This window comes from Gorilla gorilla, chromosome X, assembly GCF_029281585.2.
Source record: "Gorilla gorilla gorilla isolate KB3781 chromosome X, NHGRI_mGorGor1-v2.1_pri, whole genome shotgun sequence".
Lineage (NCBI taxonomy): Eukaryota > Metazoa > Chordata > Mammalia > Primates > Hominidae > Gorilla > Gorilla gorilla.
Genome location: NC_073247.2, coordinates 20,670,087 through 20,694,975, shown reverse-complemented (window position 1 = coordinate 20,694,975; position 24,889 = coordinate 20,670,087). Strand labels below are relative to the sequence as shown.

General features: G+C 44.5%; 1 protein-coding gene across 1 annotated transcript in view; it reads right to left on the bottom strand.

Moving 5' to 3' along the window:
• CLCN4 (chloride voltage-gated channel 4) overlaps positions 1 to 24,889 on the bottom strand; it is an 82,250-nt gene that overhangs the window by 10,908 nt on the left and 46,453 nt on the right. Inside the window, exons 7-12 of the mRNA XM_004063771.4 lie at positions 20,010 to 20,216; positions 19,798 to 19,878; positions 18,003 to 18,548; positions 13,992 to 14,178; positions 12,572 to 12,970; positions 5,778 to 5,994 (exon numbers count right to left, since the gene is read on the bottom strand). Of these exons, the coding sequence (XP_004063819.1) occupies positions 5,778 to 5,994; positions 12,572 to 12,970; positions 13,992 to 14,178; positions 18,003 to 18,548; positions 19,798 to 19,878; positions 20,010 to 20,216 (1,637 nt within the window). The remainder of the gene's footprint in view (positions 1 to 5,777; positions 5,995 to 12,571; positions 12,971 to 13,991; positions 14,179 to 18,002; positions 18,549 to 19,797; positions 19,879 to 20,009; positions 20,217 to 24,889) is intronic.

The following is a 24,889-nucleotide window of genomic DNA, read 5'->3' as shown; positions in this document are numbered from 1 at the left end:
TCTATTCGATTCTTCTCTCTTTTCTTTATTACTCTAGCTAGCAGTCTATTTTATTAATTTTTTCAAAAAAACAACTCCTGGATTTGTTGGGTTTGTTGATTTTTCGAAGGGTTTTTTGTATCTCTATCTCCTTCAGTTCTGCTCTGATCTTGCTTATTTCTTGTCTTCTGCTAGCTTTGGGGTTTGTCTGCTCTTGGTTCTCTAGCTCTTTTAGTTACGATGTTAGGGTGTTGACTTGAGATCTTTCTAGCTTTTTGATATGGGCATTTAGTGCTATAAATTTCCCTCTTAACACTGCTGTAGCTGTGTCCAAGAGATTCTGGTATGTTGTCTCTTTGTTCTCATTGGTTTCAAAGAATTTCTTGAGTTCTGCCTTAATTTTATTATTTACCCAGGAGTCATTCAGGAGCAGGTTGTTCAATTTCCATGTAGTTGTGTGGTTTTGAGTGAGTTTCTTAATCTTGAGTTCTAATCTGGTTGCACTGTGGTCTGAGAGACCGCTTGTTATGATTTCAGTTGTTTTGCATTTGCTGAGGAGTGTTTCACTTCCAATTATGTGATTGATTTTAGAGTAAGTGTCATGTGGCGCCAAGAAGAATGTATATTCTGTTGTTTTGAGGTGGAGAGTCCATATAGCCTAGAAAATCCTAAGCAAAAAGAACAAAGCTGGAGGCATCATGCTACCCAACTTCAAACTATACTACATGGCCACAGTATCCAAAACAGTACAGTACTGGTACATAGACCAATGGAACAGAATAGAGATCTCAAAAATAAGACCACATATCTACAACCACGTGATCTTTGACAAAGCTAACAATCAATGGGGAAAGGACTCCCTATTTAATAAATGATGCTGGGAGAATTGGTTAGCTATATGCAGAAAATTGAAACTGAACCCCTTCCTTATACCTTACACAAAAATTAACTCAAGATAGATTAAAGATTTAAATGTAAAACCCAAAACGATAAAAAGCCTAGAAAAAAAATCTAGGCAATACCATTCAGGACATAGTCACGGGCAAAGATTTCATAACGAAAACCTCAAAAGCAATTGCAACAAAAGCAAAAGTTGACAAATGGGATCTAATTAAACTAAAGAGCTTCTGCACAGCAAAAGAAACTATCATCAGAGTGAACAGAAAACCTACAGAATGGGAGAAATTTTGCAATCTATCCATCTGACAGAGGTCTGATATGCAGAATCTACAAGGAACTTAAACAAATTTACAAGAAAAAAACAACCCCATCAAAAAGTGGGCAAAGGACATGAACAGACACTTCTCAAAAGAAGACATTTATATAGCCAACAAACATATGAGAAAAACCTCCACATCACTGATCATTAGGGAAATGCAAATCAAACCCACAATGAGATGCCATCTCACATCAGTCAGAATGGCAATTATTAAAGTCAAGAAACAACAGATGCTGGTGTGGAGCAAGAGTGTGGAGAAACAGGAACGCTTTTACACTGTTGGTGGGAATGTAAATTAGTTCAACCATTATGGAGGACAGTGTGGCGATTCCCCAAAGACCTAGAACCAGAAATACCATTTGACCCAGCAATCCCATTACTGAGTATATACCCAAAGGAATATAAATCATTCTATTATAAAGATATATGCACACGTATGTTCGCCGCAGCACCATTCACAATAGCAAAGACATGGAACCAACCCAAATGCTCATCAGTGATAGACTGGATAAAGAAAATGTGGCACATATATACCATGGAATACGATGCAGCCATAAAAAGGAATGAGATCATGTCCTTTGCAGGGACATGGATGGAGCTGGAAGCCATTATCCTCAGCAAAATAATACAGGAACAGAAAACCAAACACTGTATGTTCTCACTTATAAGTGGGAGCTGAACAATGAGAACACATGGACACAGGGAGAGGAACAGCACATACTGGGGCCTGTCGTGGACGTGGGGAGGGAGAGCATCAGGATAAATAGCTAATGCATATGGGGCTACCTACCTAGGTGATGGGTTGGTAGGTGCAGGAAACCACCATGGCACACGTTTACCTATGTAGCAAGACTGCACTTCCTGCACATGTATCCCAGAACTTTAAATTAAATTAAATTAAAAAAAAAAAAACAGAACAGTCCCCCCAGAGCACCTGCCTTGGGTAGCACCACTTAAACTGGATTATGTCCATGTTCTTTAGTAGATAACAAGCTCCTTGGCTTTTTTTTTTTAAACACTTTTTGTGCCCCCTACAGTTCCCAGCTAAAATAGATGCTCAATATAATGTTGATTAAACCAATGTTGCTTTGAAAAAAATAAGACTTGTTAGTGTTTGCAAAGTGATGATAACTATAACACACACACACTCACATACACACACACACACACACACGGAACCCTCCCATATCTACAAATCCTGGTTTTTGTTTCCTTGTCTTCACCCTGGAGACGGTATCAAAAGATCAAGCATTTGCAGTTCTGAAAACCTCCTTTTAAAGCTCTGTGACTGTAATGTCTAAAAGTTAAGTTGATTATAACAGCACTAGGGAAATATGAATTCAGGAGCTGCCTTGGGTTCGTGCATAAATTGTGCCCTGGCCTGCAATGGTAATTATCACAAAAGAAGAAAGCTGAACATCAACCCAGAAGGAGGTAACATCAAATCCAGCAGGCTTCGTTAGTGGCATGAAATGTCCTATTTGATTTAAATCAAGTGTTTGAACTTCCAGCCCCTTTGAGTAGCAGTTGAAGCGAATTCAGCGAATTATAAATGGCCAGATCTATGACCAAGGACATAATTCAAATTCGAGCAGCTGGGCTCTTCTGCGAAAGCTACCCTGTCCAGGCCCCTGTGGACCACCTAGCAGGGCTTGGGGAAAATCTGACACCATCTCCCTTACTCACTTTTCCTTTCTAGAACTTTCATAGGGAAAATCTCACCCAAATTCACTCTTAGCAACTGGAGGCTTCCTAGATTGCGCCATTCTGATTCCTGGTCCAGTTTTATGATGCCCCTTGAACCCCAAGCCTGAGAAATGCTGCAGGTGATCCAGGCCAGCGGTGGAGCTCAGGCTCGTGGCCATCCCGAGCAGGGAAGGTACAGGGTGGGCGAGCACATCAAACATGAGAGCTGGCCAGAGACCTGCCTGCCCTGGCAAGAAGCCCAAGGAGATGAAAGGCCCCGCAGACAAGCATCCCTTGCCAGCACTAACGCAGCAGCATCTGTGTTTGTGTAAAAGATGTAGAGTGAGAGAGAGTGCGATTTTGCTTTCTTGAAGCACATTCAGAGCCAATTTCAGCACCCAGATCTTCACAGGAAGACCTCATGGGGCTCTATGAGGTGTGAGCGGGCATTAAGGGCAGAGTTTCCTGCCTGAGCTGAAATTCCAACGATAATTGACATTGGATTATTGTTTTAAAGGAAAGGAGAAACTGCTACACACTTGGGACAGCATGGGCAATCACAGTGGTATTTATACCAAGAGTACTGGAAACTCAAGTGCATAAATCGACTTCAGTCGTTCTCAAGGTGGGGTCCCCAGACCGGCAGTTGCAGCATCACCTGGGAGCTTGTTAGGAAAGAATATTCTTGGGCCTCATCCTAGACTTCCAGGGATCAGCACCTCTGTGGCAGGGCCCAGAAATCTGGATTTAACCTGGAGGTTTAATCCTCCAGGGTATTTTGATCCACACTCAAGTTTGAAAAACCACTTGAGCTCCTTTAAAATTCATCAGCAGAAATGATCCCTAGCCTTGTCAAACACAAGGACTCATTTATTTTTCCCTATTGATTGCACCTCCCACATGCAAGACACTGCTCTGTCTGTAGTCAGAGCTAAGGAGGATGCTCACTCTGCTGGCCAGGAGTTCTCTGGGTAAATCTGCAAATTGCAAAGCCTGTCCCCCTGTGTGCTTGCTACCAGGACAGCAGGAAGAAAGTGGAATGAATAGGATTGCTCATTTGGCTATACAGGGACATCCAGTCCAAGGTCACTCAACTGCACGACTAGTGACATTTTGGGCCAGATGTTTTGTTGTGGAGCTGTCCTGTTCACTGTAGGATGTTTAGCAGCGCCCCTGACCTCTACTCACTAGATGCCAATAGCATCCCTCCCTCCAGTCATGACACCCCAAATTGTCTCCAGACATTGCCCAATGTCTCTGGGAGGTAAAATCATCCCAGTTGAGAACTGCTGTGTTAAACTAGAGTGTGCTGGCTCTGGAAATATAAGCTATATTAGATAGTTGAGCCTCTGGAGTCTATAAAGGCCTAAACTTTATTAGGTACCAATGTCTCCAGAACCCATTCCCCGCCTCCTACTCCCAGCCCATAAAGGAATAAAATGGGCAGATAACCCTAGGTTCCAGGCTACCCTGACCAAGCCGACCCCTTCCCTTACACAAGCTTCTGACACCATGGAACTTGGGACACTCAGAGGCCAAGGAATGGCCTTTAAGGAACTGCTCCTCTGGTGCTACTACAGTGGACGATTGCATTGTTGGTTTCCTGATTTGTGACAACACAAAAGTGGCAGCAGGGACAATGCCATGGGGACATCAAATCTCTCCATTCTCCAATCATGTTTGTTTCGAAAACAAAGTTGTTTCAAACAAATTGATATATCAGGAACAATCTGAGCATAATATGAATTTTACCTTTGCTTATGTGTGATTTCATCCATGAGAAGCTCTAGGCAAATGCAGAAAACTGTACCCAGCTGAACCCAGTGGGATCGGCATACACAAAATGCACATGCCCGGCCCCCAAACATCCACAAGCGACCTCAGTTCATGCATGCGTGAAGAGCCATGCCCATCCACACCTGCTGTGACCACTTCCCCTTTAGTTCAGGTTCCCCTCCTTCCACCCCTTCCCGGGTAATTCATAAGTGGCAGAGCTTGTGAAACCCACCCCACAGCCAACTTCAGGCCTTTTTAGGATGAAGTGACATATTTCTGTTGTATCCCTGTATTTCTTAACCATTTAACTAATGTGTAACATGGTACTACCACTATTCTTTTTACAAGACAGGGTCTCATTCTGCTGCTGAGGCTGGAGTGCAGTGGTGCAATCCTGGGCCACTGCAGCCTTGGAAGCCTGGGCTCAAGTGATGCTCCTGTCTCAGCCTCCCAAGTAGCTGGGAGTATGGGCACACTTGGCTGATTTTATAAAAATTTATCTGTAGAGATAGGGTCTTGCGACCCAGGCTGGTCTCGAACTCCTGGGCTCAAGTGATCCTCCACCTCAGCCTCCCGAAGTGCTGAGATTACAGGCACGAGCCACTCACTGCACCTGGCTCGGTACTACCATTCTTATTAGGCTTCCACCTCTTTTATGTCATATATCACTGATGAAGTTTTTGACTGTTGTGTACCTAACCCCATTTTTCCCACAAGTCCTGTGGTTTGCATGGATCACTTTTTGCGTAGTGCTGTGATTTTGAGGACCGCATACATCACGTTATAGCAGAACCTCCTCCCTAAGCCAAGTGTCACATGGGGTGGTAGAAAAGCAACACCAAGCCCTTCTCCTGTGGCTCCACCCCTTTTTACTCAACCTCCCTCAGCCCAGGCAGCAGTCCAGCCTGGACCGCCCCCTTCTCTGGCTGTACCGCTGCCCAGCCCTCAGTCCCAAGCTCCCTGTACATTTCCTCCTCAACACATTCACCACAGCTTACTGCCATTCTCTGTCAAGGACTGTTCCACCCCGTGGCCCTCCACATTCTTCAGGGCTGAGACCATGTCTCACTCATCTTTTTCTCCCTAGGTCATTCTGGCCAGATGTCCGGCTACTCACCCGCTCCGCGTCACCAGGCACTGCCGAAGCCCCAGTTTCCGGAAGATATCCACCACCGTTTCCATCGGAGTGTGGTCTGTGACTGTAAACGGGCTGAGGTTCAGGATGCGCCGCAGCTTCAGGGGATGTGGGCTGTTGGCCGGCAGCTCGGGGGGTTCCTCCGTGAAGTACATGATGGAATTGCTCACAATGCCCTCCTGCCTCTGTCTGGCGTTCTCTAGAATGGGGTGAGCAGGAATAATGAGCCACACAAAAACCCCTTGCTGAGCAACTCCCCACCCCACACTCACACACACCATCTAGAATCCCACAGAAAAGGGGTTTGGAGGATGAACCACACATTCTTAATAGGGGGCTTTAGCCAAACATCTGTGGAATTGGCATCTCTCTGCAGCTAATGCTGTGTGAGGGTCCCCTGCTGTGACCGGATCATTTGTTGCCAAAGTCTGGCAAGATGGGCCTGACCCAGATGGCCCCTTTGGGGACATTCACTGCTTCACCCCAGACTCCGGGCACCCCAAACAGCCCAGGGCCCTCCACTCTGGCTTTCCTTACGCTCCTTCACCTCATCATGGGCTGGAGTTTGAGGTGACAAGAAACTTACTTAGCTGCCCGATGACCTTAATACATTGTTTTTCTTTTTACGAACTAACTTATAACTGGCCCAAATGGCATTATGAATCCTGGGAGGAACAAGAAACCAATACGGCCAGCCCAGGCTCACAGCCCAGAAATGCAGCTCAATCCCAAACACGACCCTTGGGTCCAAAGAAACAACCCCAGAAAAGCTGCATCCCCCCTCAACCCTTCGGATCTCCTGTCTTAAAAATGGACCATTTTGTGGATCTCTCAAAGAAAGACAGTAAAACTGTTATGGTAGCAATTAGCCTATTTCTGTCTATAGAAAAAGCCATGTGAAAGAAAGCTGAAGAAAAGTAGGGTAACAGGAACTCATTAGAAATACAGCTTAACGTGGTGCTAGAAACCCAGGCTATTTTAAGTCACACATGAAATAAATCCATCGGTCTCAAGATATTTCTCCAAGGCGATTTTCCTTCTGTTGGAATTTTAATCTTTCTTTTGGTTCATGGGAAAAGGTTAGGGAAAATGTACAGCAAGGCTTGCTTTAAAATGGATCCTGGTTCCCATAATACACTTCTTACCTTCTCAAAGACTACTATTCACCTATATTGTTCTTTCAAAAATAAAATTCTAACTGCCTCCTCTAAGGCCATTTAGTGCAATAGAGTACTCTAATGGAAAACTGGCAGCATTTGGGGTCAGGCTGAGTCTGAAAAAGGGTCTCTGTTTAAAAGAGGAACAGACGGCCTGCTGGGCAAATGCCTTCACATTACATGGGTCAGGTTAAATCAAGTTACATCAAATGGGGTATGATTCTGCCACAAATACCAGACGACTCTGAGGTACAACGTGTTTTCAAATGTAGACTGTTCGATATATACTACGTACTTCTCTCCTAAACCAAGATGATTCTGTCCTTACCCACTAAGGCAGGGAGGCAACTGGCAACACATACTTATTTGCTCATTTCCACAGACCAGCCGATTCTCTTAAAGTCCCACTAACAGGATTTCCATCAATTTCAACCACTGAGTGAATGTCAGGATTGGATCAAGTTGCAAACCCCAATCAAGAGTTGATGACATGGATTTGCTGAACCCCTTCTAAAACCAAATACAATTTAATAAATGGTCGATCCACTTGCTACAATAAAATAAATAACATGCTTATATCTCCTTTGAACCTACTGATTGGGTTAGAAGCCCTGATTCTAACAGCCACTAGCTCAATGAACTCTTGCTCACCAGTGCACTCCCAGTGCCTGGACAATGCCTAACACACAGTACACACAAAACAGATATTTGCCAAATGCACATATGAATGAACGGATGAGTAGGTCTACTAAATGTCAGTGTATCTGGTTCTGCCTGCCACATAAAACTGAACCTATCTCACATAGGAGGCATCAGGAAGGAAAGCACACAAGGTATTTACTGCCAAGCAAAAATATAGGCATCAGCTAGGGTCAGAGCCAGAAGCCTGAGCTATGCACCTTGCTATTCCCACAGTGGCAACTGCCACTCTCCTCAGAAAGGTTCTGCTAGGCCACTTTGGAACTCTATTACAGACTTACAGGACACTTCAAACTTTGTGGGTAGAGGTGCTAGGAACAGGCAAAAGCCTGTGAATGGAAGAAGAACCAGCAAGAAAGCTCTTTGCAATTCTCTACTAGGGTGAAACATCTACTCTCAGTTTGGACCAGAAATCATCAGACACCAAAATGCCTGCATGTAAGTTCACAGAGGGCAGAGGCAGTGTGCTGTCATCCCTGGACTCTGAGCTTCTAGGATGGTATCAGCACATGGTGGACACTTAAGAAATATTTCTTGTGTGAAAGGATAAACCAACTAACTCCTCACCCAGGGGATGAGCCAGTGCTACAAGAAAAGAGACCCACAGACCCTAGGAACACTTGGGAGTCTGTGTTGAAAAAGAAACCAAAACAATACAACCGAAAATGCATCTTTTTAAAAGACCTAAAAGACAAAAAGGAAATGCACTAAATATCAATCAAGACTTCTTTGGTGATAAGAATGTAGGTGGCTTTTTAAATGTTTCCTTTTTCTTCTGATTTCCCCAATATTTGGAGTGTGTATTACTTTCATTTTGAAAAAATGTAATAAACTTCATTTTTAAATGTTTTAAAAATAGTTAAACTGTTTTTAAAACTGTCTTTAATGTAGGAGGTTTGTCATATATTCTACTAGAATGAGTCTCAGTGGCCACAGCTCTTAAAAAAGAATGTACATTTTAGGCCAGGCACAGTGGCTCATGCCTGTAATCCCAGCACTTTGGGAGGCTGAGGTGGGCGGATCACTTAAGATCAGGAGTTCGAGACCAGCCTGACCAACATGGTGAAACTCCGTCCCTACTAAAAATACAAAAATTAGCCATGCCTGGTGGCATGCGCCTGTAGTCCCATCTACTTGGGAGGCTGAGGCAGGAGAATTGCTTGAATCTGGGAGGTGGAGGCTGGGGTGAGCCAAGATGTCGTCACTGCACTCCAGCCTGGGAAACAGAGCAAGACTTAGTCAAAAAAAAAAAAAAAAAAAAGAAGGAATGTATATTTTATGAGCACCTGCTAAGGTTACTCAACATTCCATTTCCTAGAAGCAATATGTTCATATGCCAGATGTAGAGATAGTAAATAATAAAGTACGGGTAAGAGAAATTTCACAAACTATGTGATAGGCCAAGAAATTTTTCAAAATTGGAAATAATCACATATTCATTAGGCTATTGAGTGGCTTTAAAGCAATGGTTCTCAACTGGGAGCAATTCTGCCTCCACCCTCAGGGGACATTTGGCAATGTCTAAAGACATTTTTGGTTATCACAATAGGAGAGGGCAAGTGCTGCTGACATCCAGTGGGTGGAGCCCTGGGATGCTGCTCAACACCCAAGAGTGCACAAGACAGCCCCAGCACAGAGAATCATCAAGCCCCAAATGTCAGCAGTGCTGAGGAGGAGTACTCCCACTTGAACTGTGTTTTTAGGGAGGTAACAGTCTATCATCCTGTTAATTAAAAATGCTTAGCCAGGCATGGTGGTGCAAGCCTGTAGTCGTAGCTTCTCCGGAGGCTGAAGCAGGAAGACTGCTTGAGCCCAGTGGGTAGAGGCTGCAGTGAGCTATGATCGCGCCACTGCACTCCAGCCTGGGTGAAACAGCGAGACCCTGTCTCAAAAAAAATTTTTTAAATGCATCCATAAGACAGATATAATTAATGAGATAGGTTAAAATGGAAAATTGAAAGCAACCACAGAAGTAGTACAAAGATGATATGATAAAAAAGTAAAGATTATATAGAAGAAAAAGCAGATTGTTTTACAAGTTATTGTCTGTCTACTAAAGCATGGAGAAGTCCCTCTATGTGTGTATGTATGTGTGTGTATATATATACATACACACACATCCCCAACGGAAAGGTGTAGATGACACCACTATTCTCCATGACCTAGTCCAGTAACTAACAGCCCTCCCGGGCAGAAACCTCTTTCTCCCTTGTCTGACAGACCTGACACTTAGCTTCTTGTTCAGTGCTGGATGTAGACCCCTTTCTGCAACTAAGCGTCTTCCACATGCTGGAGAATCATTAGGTTGGTGCAAAAGTAATTGCGGTTCTTGCCATTGAAACTAACGGCAAAAACCGCAACTACTTTTGTACCAGCCTAATAAATCATCCACCAGACCAAAAATACCTGAGAGTTTCCTTAACTCTTCCCTGAAACTCTAACTTTCCACCGTTTAATCATCTCTGCGACTCCCCGCTGAGTCCTCTTTGAACCTCTACTTAACTGCAGAACTCAAGACAAGAAGTACCTGAGCCCTGCTAAGTACAGGCGAGTCCTCATATTTGCAGAGCAATGAGAGGTAAAGTCCCATTTCCCAGGAACTTGAGCAAGAGTCGCATACAGCCCCGTGTGCTAGTATATGATGGTGAAGAGAGTCACGTTGCCTAGGTGGTGCTAACGAAGTGCTCTCTAACAAAGCTAACGCCATGCTTTGGCATTCCAAAACATAACAATACATTGTCAGCTTCATGTGAGCAGTTGCTACAATTTTTAAACATGATATGCAAGAAAAATCCTTATTTACCTCACTTACCTTTCTTTTTCTGATCCATACTATCTTGGATCTGTCTATAATCTTTGCTCCCAATTCCTCTAGGAAGTGAAATTGGCATGGGATAGTGTCTAGCTAAATGCTGTCATATTTCTGTACTCATAAAATGGCACAAGATTCCTCAAATACAGGTCATGCACCTGTATTTCTCCACCAGAGTACAGGGGCTCTTCTATTTCCACAGGCCAGAAAAACAGCTTTTCTGATTCCTCAGAGCAAAACACTCCTTCCCTCTGCACAAACCATGTAAATAGCACCTTCTATATTATTATCGGTCTGATTGAAAGCATATAGGTAGTATTTACACCGTGTGGTGCCTCTTCAGACATTCCAAACATAGCTTCGAGAAGAGTACTTGGTTGGTAAGCTTAAATTTCTTCTCTAACTGGTTGATGACAATTACTGCTTCCCACTTGATTACAGTAATGGGTTTCAGCAAAATTAGTAAGCTGCCTCTTAGCAGGTGTGCCTGGAGCTATACAATAGATAATAGATTCTGTGACATTTATTACCTTAGTTTTTAAATTTCAACCTTTGCTTAAAAGATCCTAGGGAATGAAAAAATTTTTAAAGGCTGCTGATTACAGTATTTTTAAACAAACCCAATCCTACTTAACCTTAAAAAAACCTCATTATTTATAAGGCAATATTTACACAAAGGCACCTACCTACCCGTTAAGCAACAGGACCTATAATAAGGAGAAGCATCGCCGAACACTTAAGCACAAACTTGCTACGGTGTCTAAAATACAAAATCAATTTTTACTTTGGGGGAGGTAAAAATGTTTGAGTGTCAAGCTAAAATGGGAGAGGATAGCTTATCTCAACTTATTGTTATAAAGCCTTTGATGAAGATGCCTTAAAGATATTTTAAAGCTATGTAACACTGGGAAGAGGTTTAAGGGAGGTGCCTTGGAAACAGGAAACAAAGGACAGGGAGAGAAGTAAGCAGTTGCCTGGTGGAAATGTATTAACAGTGGGCCATTCCAACATCAGACCAGGGAAAGTCCCATTGACAAGCTTCAAGAATACTCTAGAATATATATAGTAAAACTGTTGTGTGCACATGGGAGCCACGCCATGGGCCCTGGTCTATCATGAGATGCTGGAATGTTGTACAGATCACAGAGCAAGGATGGTGAGCGTGCCCGTGGATGTGCTATGCTGGTCCTTGCCCCTGCCACCTTGAGGCCCAGCAGGACTCTACCCCTCCAAGGCTCACAGCTTCTCCTTGCCTGGGGTCCCAGCAACTCACAACCAGACCTCTGGCCCTCAGCCCGCAGCCCTAGGCCCCTCTGTCTTAGGAATTCTCCTACCTCCTGTTTACCCTTCTGTTGGAGCCATCCCTCGGCTGATGGGGCCCATGGGCTTGCTTCTCTGATCCACCTGTCGTTGGGACACCCTGGCCTGGGCATCATCCCATACTCCCCTCCCCCAACTCAACAGCCTGCCCCTCAGTGCAGCTGATTGTCATTCAAACACAAGAGGAAAATAATCTCACGCAATTGGTTTCAGCGATGTCTGCACATTTACCCACAAGGGCCTCTAACTGTGGAATCTGACATCATATCACAAAGTGAAGCAAAAGACTTGTGTGGTGGCAAGGGGTGTCTGGGGCAGAGAACTCATGATCTCAGCCGGATGGTTGGTACACCTGAAAGTCTCTGAGACAGCTCAGCCCGGGCCACTCCAGGCTGTCGCCTCTCTTCCTTCTCAGCTTTAGCCAACAATTGCTGAAAGGCAGCAGCGGAGGAGGGCCGGGGGGCTGCTTGCAAACATGCAGTCACTTTGCAACCAAGAATGTCTACCCAAGACATGGGTTTAAAGCCTTTTTCCTTACAGTGTGACATGGGGACCAGCAATATCGGCGTTAATGGGGAACTTGTGAGGGATGTAGTATCGGGTCCCACCCAAGACCTGCTCAATCAGAATCTGCTTTTGAGCCAGACCCCTGGGTGACCCAGAGACATGTGAAAGCTTGAGAGCCCCTGGCTTAATGCACATCACCTCAAAAATCTTGGATAATGTTAGGGGTACAAAGGATGCCATTCGGCTCTTGGTAAAATGTGAGCTTCCCTCTCTTTACTCACTTATTGCGAGAATCAGTTCCCTCCTCTGGGCAAATCCAATGAGGCGCTCGGAATCTCTGGAGACCACCACGGGGAAGCCGTTGTAGTCGGTCTCCTTGATGAGCGTCTCCACGTCCTCGACAGTCATGCTGTCCTGGGTGAGCACCGACAGTGGCGGCTCTCCCCGCCGGGGCCGCATGACGTCGGTGGCCAGTGTGCGGTGAGTAAACTCGTCCTTCACGTCAAGGAAAGGGTACCCATTTAAGTGGATGTGGGCCTCGTAGATGCCTTCTTTCCCAAATGCATCAGCTACCCACTTGCTGGTCACAGCTGCCGCCATCAGGGGCACGATGTACTCCAGACCCCCCGTTAATTCAAACATGATGACCACCAATGACACCGTCATCCTGGTAACTCCACCTGCAACAGAGGGGAGGAGTAAGATTCCAAAGTGCAAGCCGGGCAGCTCATGGAAGCATGATTTGGGGAAAATGACAGACAGGCTGTAAATTCCCCTCACACCTGTTCCAAGCAGACTCTCCTACATGCTTCCTACACTGGGCCTCTGGAACCCAGGCCAGGCCCTGTCAAATGTGGCTTTGCGTTGGGGAGCCTGAAGTTGCATCTCACTGGGGCCTCTGCTCCAGTGAGGGATCCTGGGTTGTCTATTCACCGTGGCCCACACAAGCTTTTTGGTGAGTGGATCCTACATGGGCTCTGCAAGCTTCTGACTAAGCAAGCATGGTGCTCTTCAAGAACCCCATAAACAGAATATCACAGAAATTCTTAAGGACTATAGACAGGGCAGACCCACCTTTGTGCCCCTGAATGATTAGGTGGAGAAGAGCCTTCTGCTAAACCAAGATTTTTATTTACAGACAATCCCTGACTTACGATGGTTTAACTTACAATTTTTCAACTTTCCGTGGTACAAAAGCAACATGCATTCAGTAGAAACCATGCCTCAAGTACACAGGCAACCATCTGTTTCTCACTTCCAGTACAATATTCAATAAATTACAAGAGATATTCAACTTCATTATAAAATAGGCTTTGTGTTAGATGATTGTGCCCAGATGTAGGCAAATGTAAGTGTTCTGAACATGTTTAAGGTAGGCTAAGCTAAGCTACAACGTTTGGTAGGTTAGGTGTATTCAATGCATTTTCAACTTATAATATTTTCAGTTTATGATGCATTTATCAGGATGTTAACCCCATCATAAGTTGAGGACATCTGTGTGTGTGTGTGTGTGTGTGCACAGTGAGTGAGACATAGCCTTGGTGCGTTAAGCCATTGTGATTTAGGGGTTTACTTGTTATAGCCACACAACCCAGCCTATCCTGAGTAAAGAAAATGTTCAAGTCCATGTCTTCCTTCTTGGCAGTCCTCTAAGCCAGATTAGTTCCCCGGTCCCCCTCCCTGCCCCACCCATGGTCGTACCGAGGCAGGCCGCAGCTCCCACCATTGCGTACAGCCCTGGCGTGACACAGTCTGCACCGGGTCTGCACCAGTTCCTGAAGATGATCCAGTCATGGTGATGGTAGGCCAGCTGCTCCACGCCAATTCCCACCATCCTGCCTGCTATCGCGCCCACAGCCATGCTGGGGATGAAGAGGCCCGACGGGATCTTGAGGAGACACAGAGAAAAGCAACATGAGGGAAAAAGACCAAGTTCCGGCTTCACAACCCCCAAGAAACACATTCCCCCTCGACGGGCTTGCATTTAGCTTCAGTCTTCAGAGGAGGTGCAACTCTGCAAAATAGGTCAGCTGGGGAAAGGTGGGACAAATAATTTGACCTGCCTAGTCAGTCATATCTACTGCAACTCAGAGAGAATGCAATCTTATACTTTGATTCCCTCTCCTTCAAAAGCTGGCTGGGTTTGCCTGCTGTGGATTAAAGAATGATAAGCCCCACTGCAAATAACATTCAAAGTGAGCATCTGTCACTTGAGACACCACTTTCTCTCTCCCCTTGCCATGTCATTCAGAATGGCTTTTAAAATTAAATGTCAAGCCACAGCATGAAAATGGAAAAGAAGGGCCTGCGACTGCTCCCAGGTAAAATAAAGAAGCTAAGTCCATCATTGCAGCCACCCTGGATCTTCCAGAAAGCACTTCAATGGCTCCCTGCCCTCTCTAGTAGGTGGTGGCTGAATACCTGTCAGAGAGAGACGAGGGAGGCAATTCCCTCTTCCCAATGAAGTACATTTTCTAATAAGTATTCTGAATATTTTCAAGCCAGGGTAGGGGCAGCAAAGAAATAGAATGTAAACTAAAAGATCTTGGTACCAGCGTGTTCTCTACCCTGCTGGATGAAGATACATTTTAGTTTATCTAATGACCACACATGTACTATAGAACAAGCCTGACTCCCTGTGTTCGCTGAAATGACACGTGACCACTGACCATGGGCAGCAGCTGCAATGATGCCAGCCAGCCCCAGGTGGTTACCCATCTGAGGATAGAAGCAGAACTTTAACCTAATTCAAGTGAAGTTTGGATCCTTGGGTGTGATTTCTAGAGTCAGAATACTCCTTAGGAAATCGTTCCTTTCTGAGCTTCCCCTTATTCCACATCATTTATATCCCTGTAACATCAAAGGAGACTTTTCTCAGCAAGCATCATAAAATGTTACCACCTTCCTGAGACATGAAAACAAATCCCTTTGCTAGGAGATGACAGATCAGAGACAGCCAGCTGTTTAATAAGGCCTACTCATCCTTGTTCTTAAGGCCCAAATTCAGGTTTGTATTTGACCACTATGACACACTCAAGTAAACAACTTCTTAGAATTTTTTTTTTTTTTTTTTTTTTGAGACGGAATCTCGCTCTGTCGCCCAGGCCCGTGTGCAGTGGCATGATCTCGGCTCACTGCAGCCTCTGCCTCCTGCGTTCAAGTGATTCTTATGCCTCAGCCTCCCGAGTAGCTGGGACCACAGGCGTGTGTCACCATGCCCAGCTAATTTTTGTATTTTTAGAAGAAATGGGGTTTCACTATATTAGCCAGGCTGGTCTTGAACTCCTGACCTCAAGTGATCCACCCACCTTGGCCTCCCAAAGTGCTTGGATTACAGGCATGAGCCACCATGCCCGACCATTAAATTTAAAAAAAAAAAAAAAAGACAATTCAGGCTGGGCGTGATGGCTCACTCCTGTAATTCTAACACTTTGGGAGGCCAAGACAGGCGGATCACTTGAGCCCAGGAGTTCCAGACCAGCCTGGTCAACATGGCAAGACCCCATCTCTACAAAAAATACAAAAATCAGCTGGGCATGGTGGCACGTGTCTGTAGTCCCAGTGGGCTGAGGCAGGAGGATCACTTGAGCCCAGAAGGTCGAGGCTGCAGTGACCCATGATTGTGCCACTGCACTCCAGCCTGGACAACAGAGTGAGACCCTGTCTCCAAAAAAAAAAAAAAAAAAAGACAATTCAGGCAGGGCACAATGGCACATGTGTATAATCCTAGCACTTTGGGAGGCCAAAGCAGGAGGATCACTGGAGCTCAGGGGTTTAAGACCAGCCTGGGAAACATAGGGAGCTTGGTCTCTATTTTATATTTTTAATAAAAATAAATAAAATTAAAAGACAATTCATAGAAATGCCACACAGAAAGCAATAGTAACGGAACACAAAAGGGGGCTCTGGGAGGTGGATAATGTTCTGCTTCTGGTCCTGGGTGCTGGTTACACAGGTGTGTGTGTGTGTTTTATGAAACTCCATCAAGCTGTGTACACTTCTCTATATGAACGATATACTCTAATAAAAGTTTCTTTAAGTAAGTAATGATAGCATTATTCATAATAGCCAAAAGGTGGAAACAACACAAATGTCCATCAAAGGATGAGTGGACAAACAAAATGTGGCATCTCCATAGAATGGAATACTATTCAGCCATAAAAATGAAGTAGTGACACATGCTACAATGTGAATGAACCTTGAAAACATGGCACTAAACGAAAAAAGCCAGTCACCAAAGGCCACATATTATATGATATCATTTATATGAAGTGTCCAAAATAGGCAAATCTAGAGACAGATTAGTGGTTGCCGGGGCTGCAGGAGGGAAAAATGGGGAGTGACTGCTAATGGAGATGGGATTTCCGTTTGGGGGATGAAAATGTTCTAAAGCTAAATACAGGTGTTAATTGCACAATATTGTGAATGTATGTAATGCCACTGAATTGTATACTTTAAAATGATCATTTATGTTTTATGGGTTTTACCTCATTTCAAAAAAAAAAAAAGCTATAATAACAAAATCCCAGGTTCCATAAAAGAAAGTTCTTTAGGAGGGGCTTTTAAAGTATTTTAACATAATGATTTTAACAAATGATTTTAACACAATGAAAGAGGAAACCAGCTGTCTCTTCTCTGGCTTTAGGAACAAGAGTAATGAAGGCATGTGCTGTTGGGTGTGGTGTGGTGGCTCATGCCTATGATCCCAGCACTTTGGGAGGCTGAGGCAGGAGGATCACTGGAGCCTGGAAGTTTGGGACCAGCCAGGGCAACACAGCAAGAGCCTCATCTGTACAAAAAATTTTTAAAAATCACCAAGTGTGGTGGTTCACGCCTATGATCCCAGCTACTTGGGAGGCTGACATGGAGGATCATTTGAGCCCAGGAGGTTGAGGCTGCAGTGAGCTGTGATCATGCCACTGTATTCCAGCCTGGGAACAAGACGAAAGGAAGGGAAGGGAAGGGGGAAAGGGAAAAGGGAAAAGGGAAGGGAAGGGGAGGGAAGAGAAGGGAAGGAGGGAGGGAGGGAGGGAGGAGGAAAGGAAAGCATGTGCTGTCATCCACAGCTCTGTTCTTCAAAGAGGATGTGTGCAAAGAGCCCCTGTCATGCCCAGCCCTACCCAGACGGGGGACACATTCACTCTGTGCTCCCGTCATACCAGCGTGGTGCTCATCACAATGTCAGAACTCCAGGTCTGCATCTCTTTCTCCCAGAGCTGTGTGCTCTGCAAGGGCAGCTTTCTGTTTGGGTTCTGTATCCCTCAGACTTAGCACAATGCCTAAGATACAGCTGATACTCAATGCATGTTTAGTGAGCCAAACTGAGCCAAACCTGGGCTTTTTCCACCACCTGGCACCACCTGGCCAGCGGCAGGAAACCTGTGGTCACCACCACCTGTTCTGGGAATGTGCGAAGTGGGTTTGATGCCTAGCTCTGTCTCCCATAAGCTGTGGGTCTGATCAAGCCACTTAAGATCTCAGAGCCTTAGTTTCCTCAGTTGTAAAATGGGATTAAAATCTCTATTTCATAAGCTTATTGTTTATTAGAAGTTATTTCCTATTGATTAAAGGAATGTCAAGTGCCTGGCACATGAGAACATTCAAGAAAGGCCAGTTCCCCTTTTTCTCCCACCGCAATTTTATTTTAGAGAGTAGGGTGCTGTCCCCAGAAGGACATGGGTCCCCACCCCATCTTCCTTCCCTTTCACTTACCTTCATGCCAAAGGTAAATATGGTAACGACGATTTTGAAGATCAGTGCCAGGGCCAGCTGCCACATGGCCGTGTAAACACCGACACCAGCCGGCCGGTCTGGAATGTCATCCACAGGCCGAGTCATGTTGGGGTCATTGATGTAGTCACAGAGCTGGGAAGACTCAAGGGCTCCACAGTCATTGAACAGCTCAGAAATGAGCTCGCTGGTGCTCTGGCGTGTGTAGGGATTGGGGTAGGCAATGATGGCAGTGATGGCGGTCACCACAATGACCTCCAGCACCGGGTACTTCCCCAGCCTGGTGGTCTTGCGCCTCCTGCACCAGGCGATGTTGCAGCGGATGAAGAGGGTTCCCCACAAGCCCCCGAAGACCCCAAGCAGGATGAAGGGGAAGAGTTCAGCCATGTACCAGGGCGTGTGATATTCCACATAAAAGAGAACAAGACGGCTATTCCCAAAGGGATTGATGGATCTCAGCGTAAAGGCCGCCACCAGGGCTGCAAAAAATGACCTCCACAAGGTCTTCAGGGGAAAGTAGTAACTGACCTGAGATGAAAAAGTGGAAAATTAAAGACTGGCCGGAGAAAGTGCTGCTCAGAGCCAAGCCCTCTGGTTGGCAGGCAAGTCACACTCTAAGTCCAAGAGTGGACACACTCATTCCATGAGCCTGGACTTAATGTGACCAAAACGCATCAGCAAAGATACCTAGAGGAATCTAACCATGTCTAGAAGTGGAATGGACACTAATCAAGGTGGGTTTGGGCTATATTTTTAAGAGAAAAGTATTTAATCATAATTCTGTTCATGGCACAGAGACTCCCCTAGAAGCAAATAAACCTCTGGATTGGATTCTACAGAAAACAGAGTAGATCAGGGTTTGGAAAACTCTGGGCTGCAAGTCACGTGCAGCCCAGTGAATGCATTTGTATGGCACATGAGTTAAGAATGGTTTTTACATTTTTAATTGATTGAAAAAGGCGAAAAAATCTTAGATTTGAAATATTCAAAAGAAGAACAATATTTTGTGACATGTGAAAACCATAAAATTCAAATTTCAGTGCCCATAAGGAAACATCTATGGAAATGCAGACATGCCCATTTGTGTACGTATTGTTCACAGCTGCTTTCATGCTATGACAACAGAGCTGAACAGCTACAACAGAAATTGTATGGCCCACAAAACCAAAAACATTTACTACCTGGCCTTTTACAGAAACGTTTGCCAACCCCTGGAATAACCCATTTGGGTTACCAAAATCAAAAATGCTTAATTAAGTTGGTTATGAGAGGGAGGACACTGTAAATCTTTTAAAAAAAAATCACCTTGGCAATTTTTGAAACAATACTTGAAAACAGGAATTTATCGGTGGTGGCCGGGTATTGTGGCTCACGCCTGTAATCCCAGTACTTTGGGAGGCTGAGGCAGGTGGATCACCTGAGGTCAGGAGTTCAAGACCAGCCTGACCAATATGGTGAAACCCCCATCTCTACTAAAAACACAAAAATGAGCCAGGTGTGGTGGTGTGCACCCATAGTCCCAGCTACTCAGGAGGCTGGGACAGGAGAATTGCTTCAACCTGGGAAACGGAGGTTGTAGTGAGCTAAGATCGCGCCATTGCACTGCAGCCTGGGTGACAGAGTGAGACTCAGTCTCAAAAAAAACAAAAACAAAAAAACAGTGGAAATTGTGGCTCCTTAATTAACTGCCGGAATCTTATCCAATACTTCTTTGATTCTAACCCTCAACGGGCCTTGCTGCTCAAAATCACGAATTCCCTCAGCTGCCCATTCTCACCTCTTCCAGACTGAAAAGCACGCCTCCAATTGGTGCACCAAAGGCAACAGAGACTCCAGCAGCCGCTGCAGCTGAAAGCACCTACAAAACAAATAGTTCTACATAAGCTTCAAGGCCTTCCATGAAAACAAACGTGCAAACCTGCAGGTCAGACAGCAGGAGGGGGTTTTGAGAAGAAAGTTTCGCTGCAGATGGAAGCTGAGCTGGCTCACCTCCCGCCTCTTGCCCTCATTCTTGCTGTACTTGGAGAAAAGGCTGCTGAAGAAGTTGCCACAGCAACAAGCCACGTGCACTAGCGGCCCTTCCTTCCCAAGGCTCAGACCGGAGGACACTACCAGCACCAGCGTGACTGTCTTGATTAGCAGGGTCCACTTCCCCAAGTAGCCCCTGATGATAAAGCCGCTCAAAATGGTCTTTATCTGAAACAGAGGATGGAGAACAAGAGGGAATGAACTCCTTCAATCCATGGCTAGGAAAAGAGCTATAATTCCTCTGAGAGACATGTTCAAAGTTTAGATTCACTCAACAGCATGGAACAGAAACCATTTTCATTTTTGATTTAACTATAATTTTATATTAACTGAAATATTAAAAACTCAATGCATGGTAAATCGTAAGGAGTCCTAGAGTACCAAAAGATCCTAAAGAGGACTGAATAAATCATTAACAAGGTCTCACTTGATTTATGGCATTTTATCCTGTTCACATTACCTTTTGTTATGTTGAGAAGAGACATGTACCTATTGATGTTAACTGTTAACTTTTGACTCTGAAATATATCCTAGATTAAGAGATGGAGAGCTGGCTGGCTATGTGACAAGGCAAGGAGAGTGAAGTAGTTAAGAATATGCTACCCCAGGCTGGGCACAGTGGCTCACACCTGTAATCCCAGCACTTTGGGAGGCCAAGGTGGGAGGATCGCTTGAGCCCAGGAGTTCAAAACCAGCCTGGGCAACATAGAGAGACCCCATCTCTGCAAAAACAAACAAAAAAAAAGAAATTAAAATTAGCTTGGCATGATGGCATGCACCTGTAGTCCTAGCTACTTGGGAGGCTGAGGTAGGAGAATCACTTGAGCCCAGAAGGTCAAGGCTGCAGTGAGCCGTGATCGTGCCACTACACTGTAGCCTGGGTGACAGAGCAAGATCCTGTTTCAAAAAAAAAAAAAAAAGGAATATGCCACTCTGGCAAACTGACTATTTTGGGTTAAAGGCTCTTGAAAAACAGCAGGTGCAAGAAGATCACCCGACCATTCTGTTTCTTTTTCCTTTTTTTTTTTTTTTTTTTTTGAGATGGAGTCTTGCACTGTTGGCCAGGCTGGAGTGTAGTGGTGCGGTCTCAGCTCACTGTAAGCTCTGCCTCCTGGGTTCACGCCATTCTCCTGCCTCAGCCTCCTGAGTAGCTGGGACTACAGGCACCCGCCATCATGCCCGGCTAATTTTTTGTACTTTTAGTAGAGATAGGGTTTCACCGTGTTAGCCAGGATGGTCTCGATCTCCTGACCTTGTGATCCGCCCGCCTTGGCCTCCCAAAGTGCTGGGATTACAGGCATGAGCCACCGCAACTGGCCCATTTTGTTTCTTAAAAGCTGGAGATGAAATTCCCATGTGAAAGATGCCCTTCCGATACTAGAAGGAAGCATCATTCTTATCATCAAAGACGGGAAGTTGAGGCTGAGGGAAATCTGCACGAACCAGCCTTGTTAGACTAACCCTCATCCTCCTGGCCACTTCACCCAGCTAACCCCCCAGCCCAGGCTCCTCTGCCTCATCACACTTTCATAGATTACTACTCGTCCAATTCAGCACATAAGTATTCAACCCTAACTTCATCTTTGGGTCTTCACTCCTTATGAAGGCTCCCACGTCATGTAAAATTCATTAAATAAACATGTATGCTTTTCTCCTCTTGATCTGTCTTTTTTTTTTTTTGGCTTATGTATTTATTTATTTATTTATTTTTATTATACTTTAAGTTTTAGGGTACATGTGCACATTGTCTTATATGTCAATTTAATTCGCAGGCCCAGCCACAAACCCCTAAAAAGGTGTTTGCCCCTACAAGAGCAAAATGACAGTTGAACTTTAGATCAGGGGTTGACAAACTATAGACTGTGGTCCACATCTGGCCCACTACCTATTTTTGTATGACCCACGAGCTGAGTGTAGTTTTAACATTTTTAAAAGTAGTATGTAAAAAAAAAAAAAAAAAAAAAAAGACTACTAGCTTTCTGGTGAGAATAGTTGCTCCATCTTGCCCATTGGCCTCTAAGGCCTAATATATTGACTCTCTTTCTTTTATAGGAAAAGTTTGCCAACCCCTGCTGGAGGCGATGAATTAATGAATTTTTCCTGTCCAATTCTTTCAACTTTTCTGTATGTTTGAAAATATTCTTAATACAACGGTAGAAAATGAAGAAGACGCTCAACATTCCAAAGATATATGTTTGGGGGATGTAAAGATGTTTGAATCCATCATGACCCCTTCTCTTCTATCAAATCCTACCCTCTTTTATTGTAAAGGACTTTGACTATAGGGAGTGTTATCTTGCTCCATTTCCAGACCTGCTGCATTTTATAAATACCAAATAATGGCTTTCCTCCTAAACGTTCACTTGAGTCTTTGCCTAATGCTTTTAGAATTCAACTGGGTGCCTATCTCAGTGATTAACTTCATACACCAAGGGCCTCTCCCCTGCCAAAATGGCATTCTCTTAGATATAGAAGCATCATCAATGATCAAACAACTTTTCTACCTCCAACCCGTCCCCCAATTGGCTGAAATGGAGTGAATGTTTACTGCCGGGTTAGCAACTTACAAGCCTGTAATCACAGATTAATTAGACACCAAGTGAATCAGTCAATGACATCTGTGGTCAATTTCTGGTTTTCCCATTATGTAATACATAATGGGACAAGGTTATCTCTTGTCAGTGTTATTTATGTAACTTCAAAACACCTCCTTGTGGGCATTGCTCTGCCAAGTAATCAGTTTCTCAAATAGCTACTACAGTCGTTCTCAACCCGTGGCACTCATCAGAGTCACCTGGGGAATTAGAAAACACTGCTGACTGGCTCTCACCCCAGAGATTTGATATAATTGGTCTGAGGTGCATCCAGGGTATGAGGACTTTTACAGCCTCCGTAGGTGACTCTAAAATGCAGCCCAGGTGGAGAGCACTGCTTGATTCCTGAAAAGAGCAGCACAGAGATTCCTTATTCCTCAATACAGTATTTAAGGGACAGCCCTGAAACACTCTTTGTTCTTTCACCAGGTCCTTCTACTAAGCATCATGTCACCTTGGGCGATTTGGGGAGGGTCATGAAGTGAGCTCATCCAAGAGTGTGTATGTTCCTGAAGGACTCAGTGAGCTCCTTCCTACAGAACATGTGCAAGGTCTCCTAGCTATACAGTCAGATGGTGTTTCCTGAACTAGCCTTGAACTCGTGGCAGACAAACTAGTGGTGGTTAGACCCGTCCTTAACTAGTGGTAGTTAGCTTAATTGAGCCCGTGCTCTGGGATCTCAGATCCCTTTATTTAAGGGATGTTTTATTACGCCTGCCACAATTCTGCCCTTTTGTGTTGCCTCGAATAAAATTATCTATAATTTTTTGTCAGTTAGTTAATGTGGATTTGGACCCAAGGGTATAGTTTAAAAGCGTAATACCATTTAGAAAATTACAAGCATCTAAATTACCTGAGCCTTTGCCAGCCATGACATGTGGTGAATTGAACAATGTAATAGGTATTTTGTAATTCTCTAACATGATTTTATAAAATTCTCATGATCAAATTAGGGACTAAAGAAGATAAATTCATTCCCAGTAGATGGCAAAATCCAATCATTTGCTTTAATTTGAATTCATAGAGACTGAAGCGAGCAGGGCTTTAATGAGATGTACTGCAGCGGATTTGTGACTTGGTGGTGTTAACCTGAAAACCAGAACTCTTTCCGATAAATAAATATTTGTAAGAGTGTTTATGTTTTATGTTTTTTAATAAACTGAAACATCAACACAGAGTAAGTTCTGAGAGGGTATGATTTCTCATATAGTTGACATGACAGTGGTTCTACTGACAAAAGGAAGCAAGTAGAAAGAGGACACCCTTACCCAGTTCTCTCTCAAGTCCCACGTGCAACAAAAGCTGAGTATTCACTCTTTTTTTTTTTTTTTTTTTTGAGGCAGGGTCTGGCTCTGTCACCCAGGCTGGAGTACAGTGGCACAATCACAGCTCACTGCATTCTCAATTTCCTGGGCTCAAGTGATCCTCTCACCTCAGTCTCCAGAGTAGCTGGGACTACAGGAGTGCACCACCAAACCTGGCTATTTTTTTTTTTTTATGAGACAGAATCTTGCTCTGTCACCCAGACTGGAGTGCAGTGGTGTGATCTCAGCTCACTGCAACCTCTATCTCCCAGGTTCAAGCGATTCTCGTGCCTCAACCTCCCAAGTAGCTGGGATTACTGGCACGTGCCACCACGCCGGCTAATTTTTGTATTTTTAGTAGAGACGGGGTTTTGCCATGTTGGCCAGGCTGGTCTCAAATTTCTGGCCTCAAGTGATCCACCCAGCTCAGCCTCCCAAAGTGCTGGGATTACAGGTGTGAGCCACCACACTCTGCCGCTTATTTTCATTTTTTTGTAGAGATGAGGTCTCACTACATTGCCCAGGCTGGTCTTGAACTCCTGGGCTCAAGCAATCTTCCCACCTTGTCCTCTCAAAGTGCTGGGATTACAGGCAAGTATTCACCTTTAAATGTGCTTTACAGAACTTTTATAGAGAGCATTTATTACGTTAAAAAAAAAACCTTCTTTAAATTTGCTTCTTTTTTCTGTTTTAGAAACAAGGTCTTGCTCTGTTATCCGGGCTGGAGTGCAGTGGTGCAATCATAGCTTACTGCAGCCTCGAACTCCTGGCCTCAAGCAATCCTCCCACCTCAGCCTCCTAAGTAGCTGGGATTACAGGCATGAGCCCCCGTACCTGGCCTAAATTTGCATTTTTAAAAATGTTTCCAAAGGAATTTTTCACTCTAAGTAATCAAAATGTTTTAGAAACAAATGCTAGGGAGGATGAGCAATTTTTTAAATAT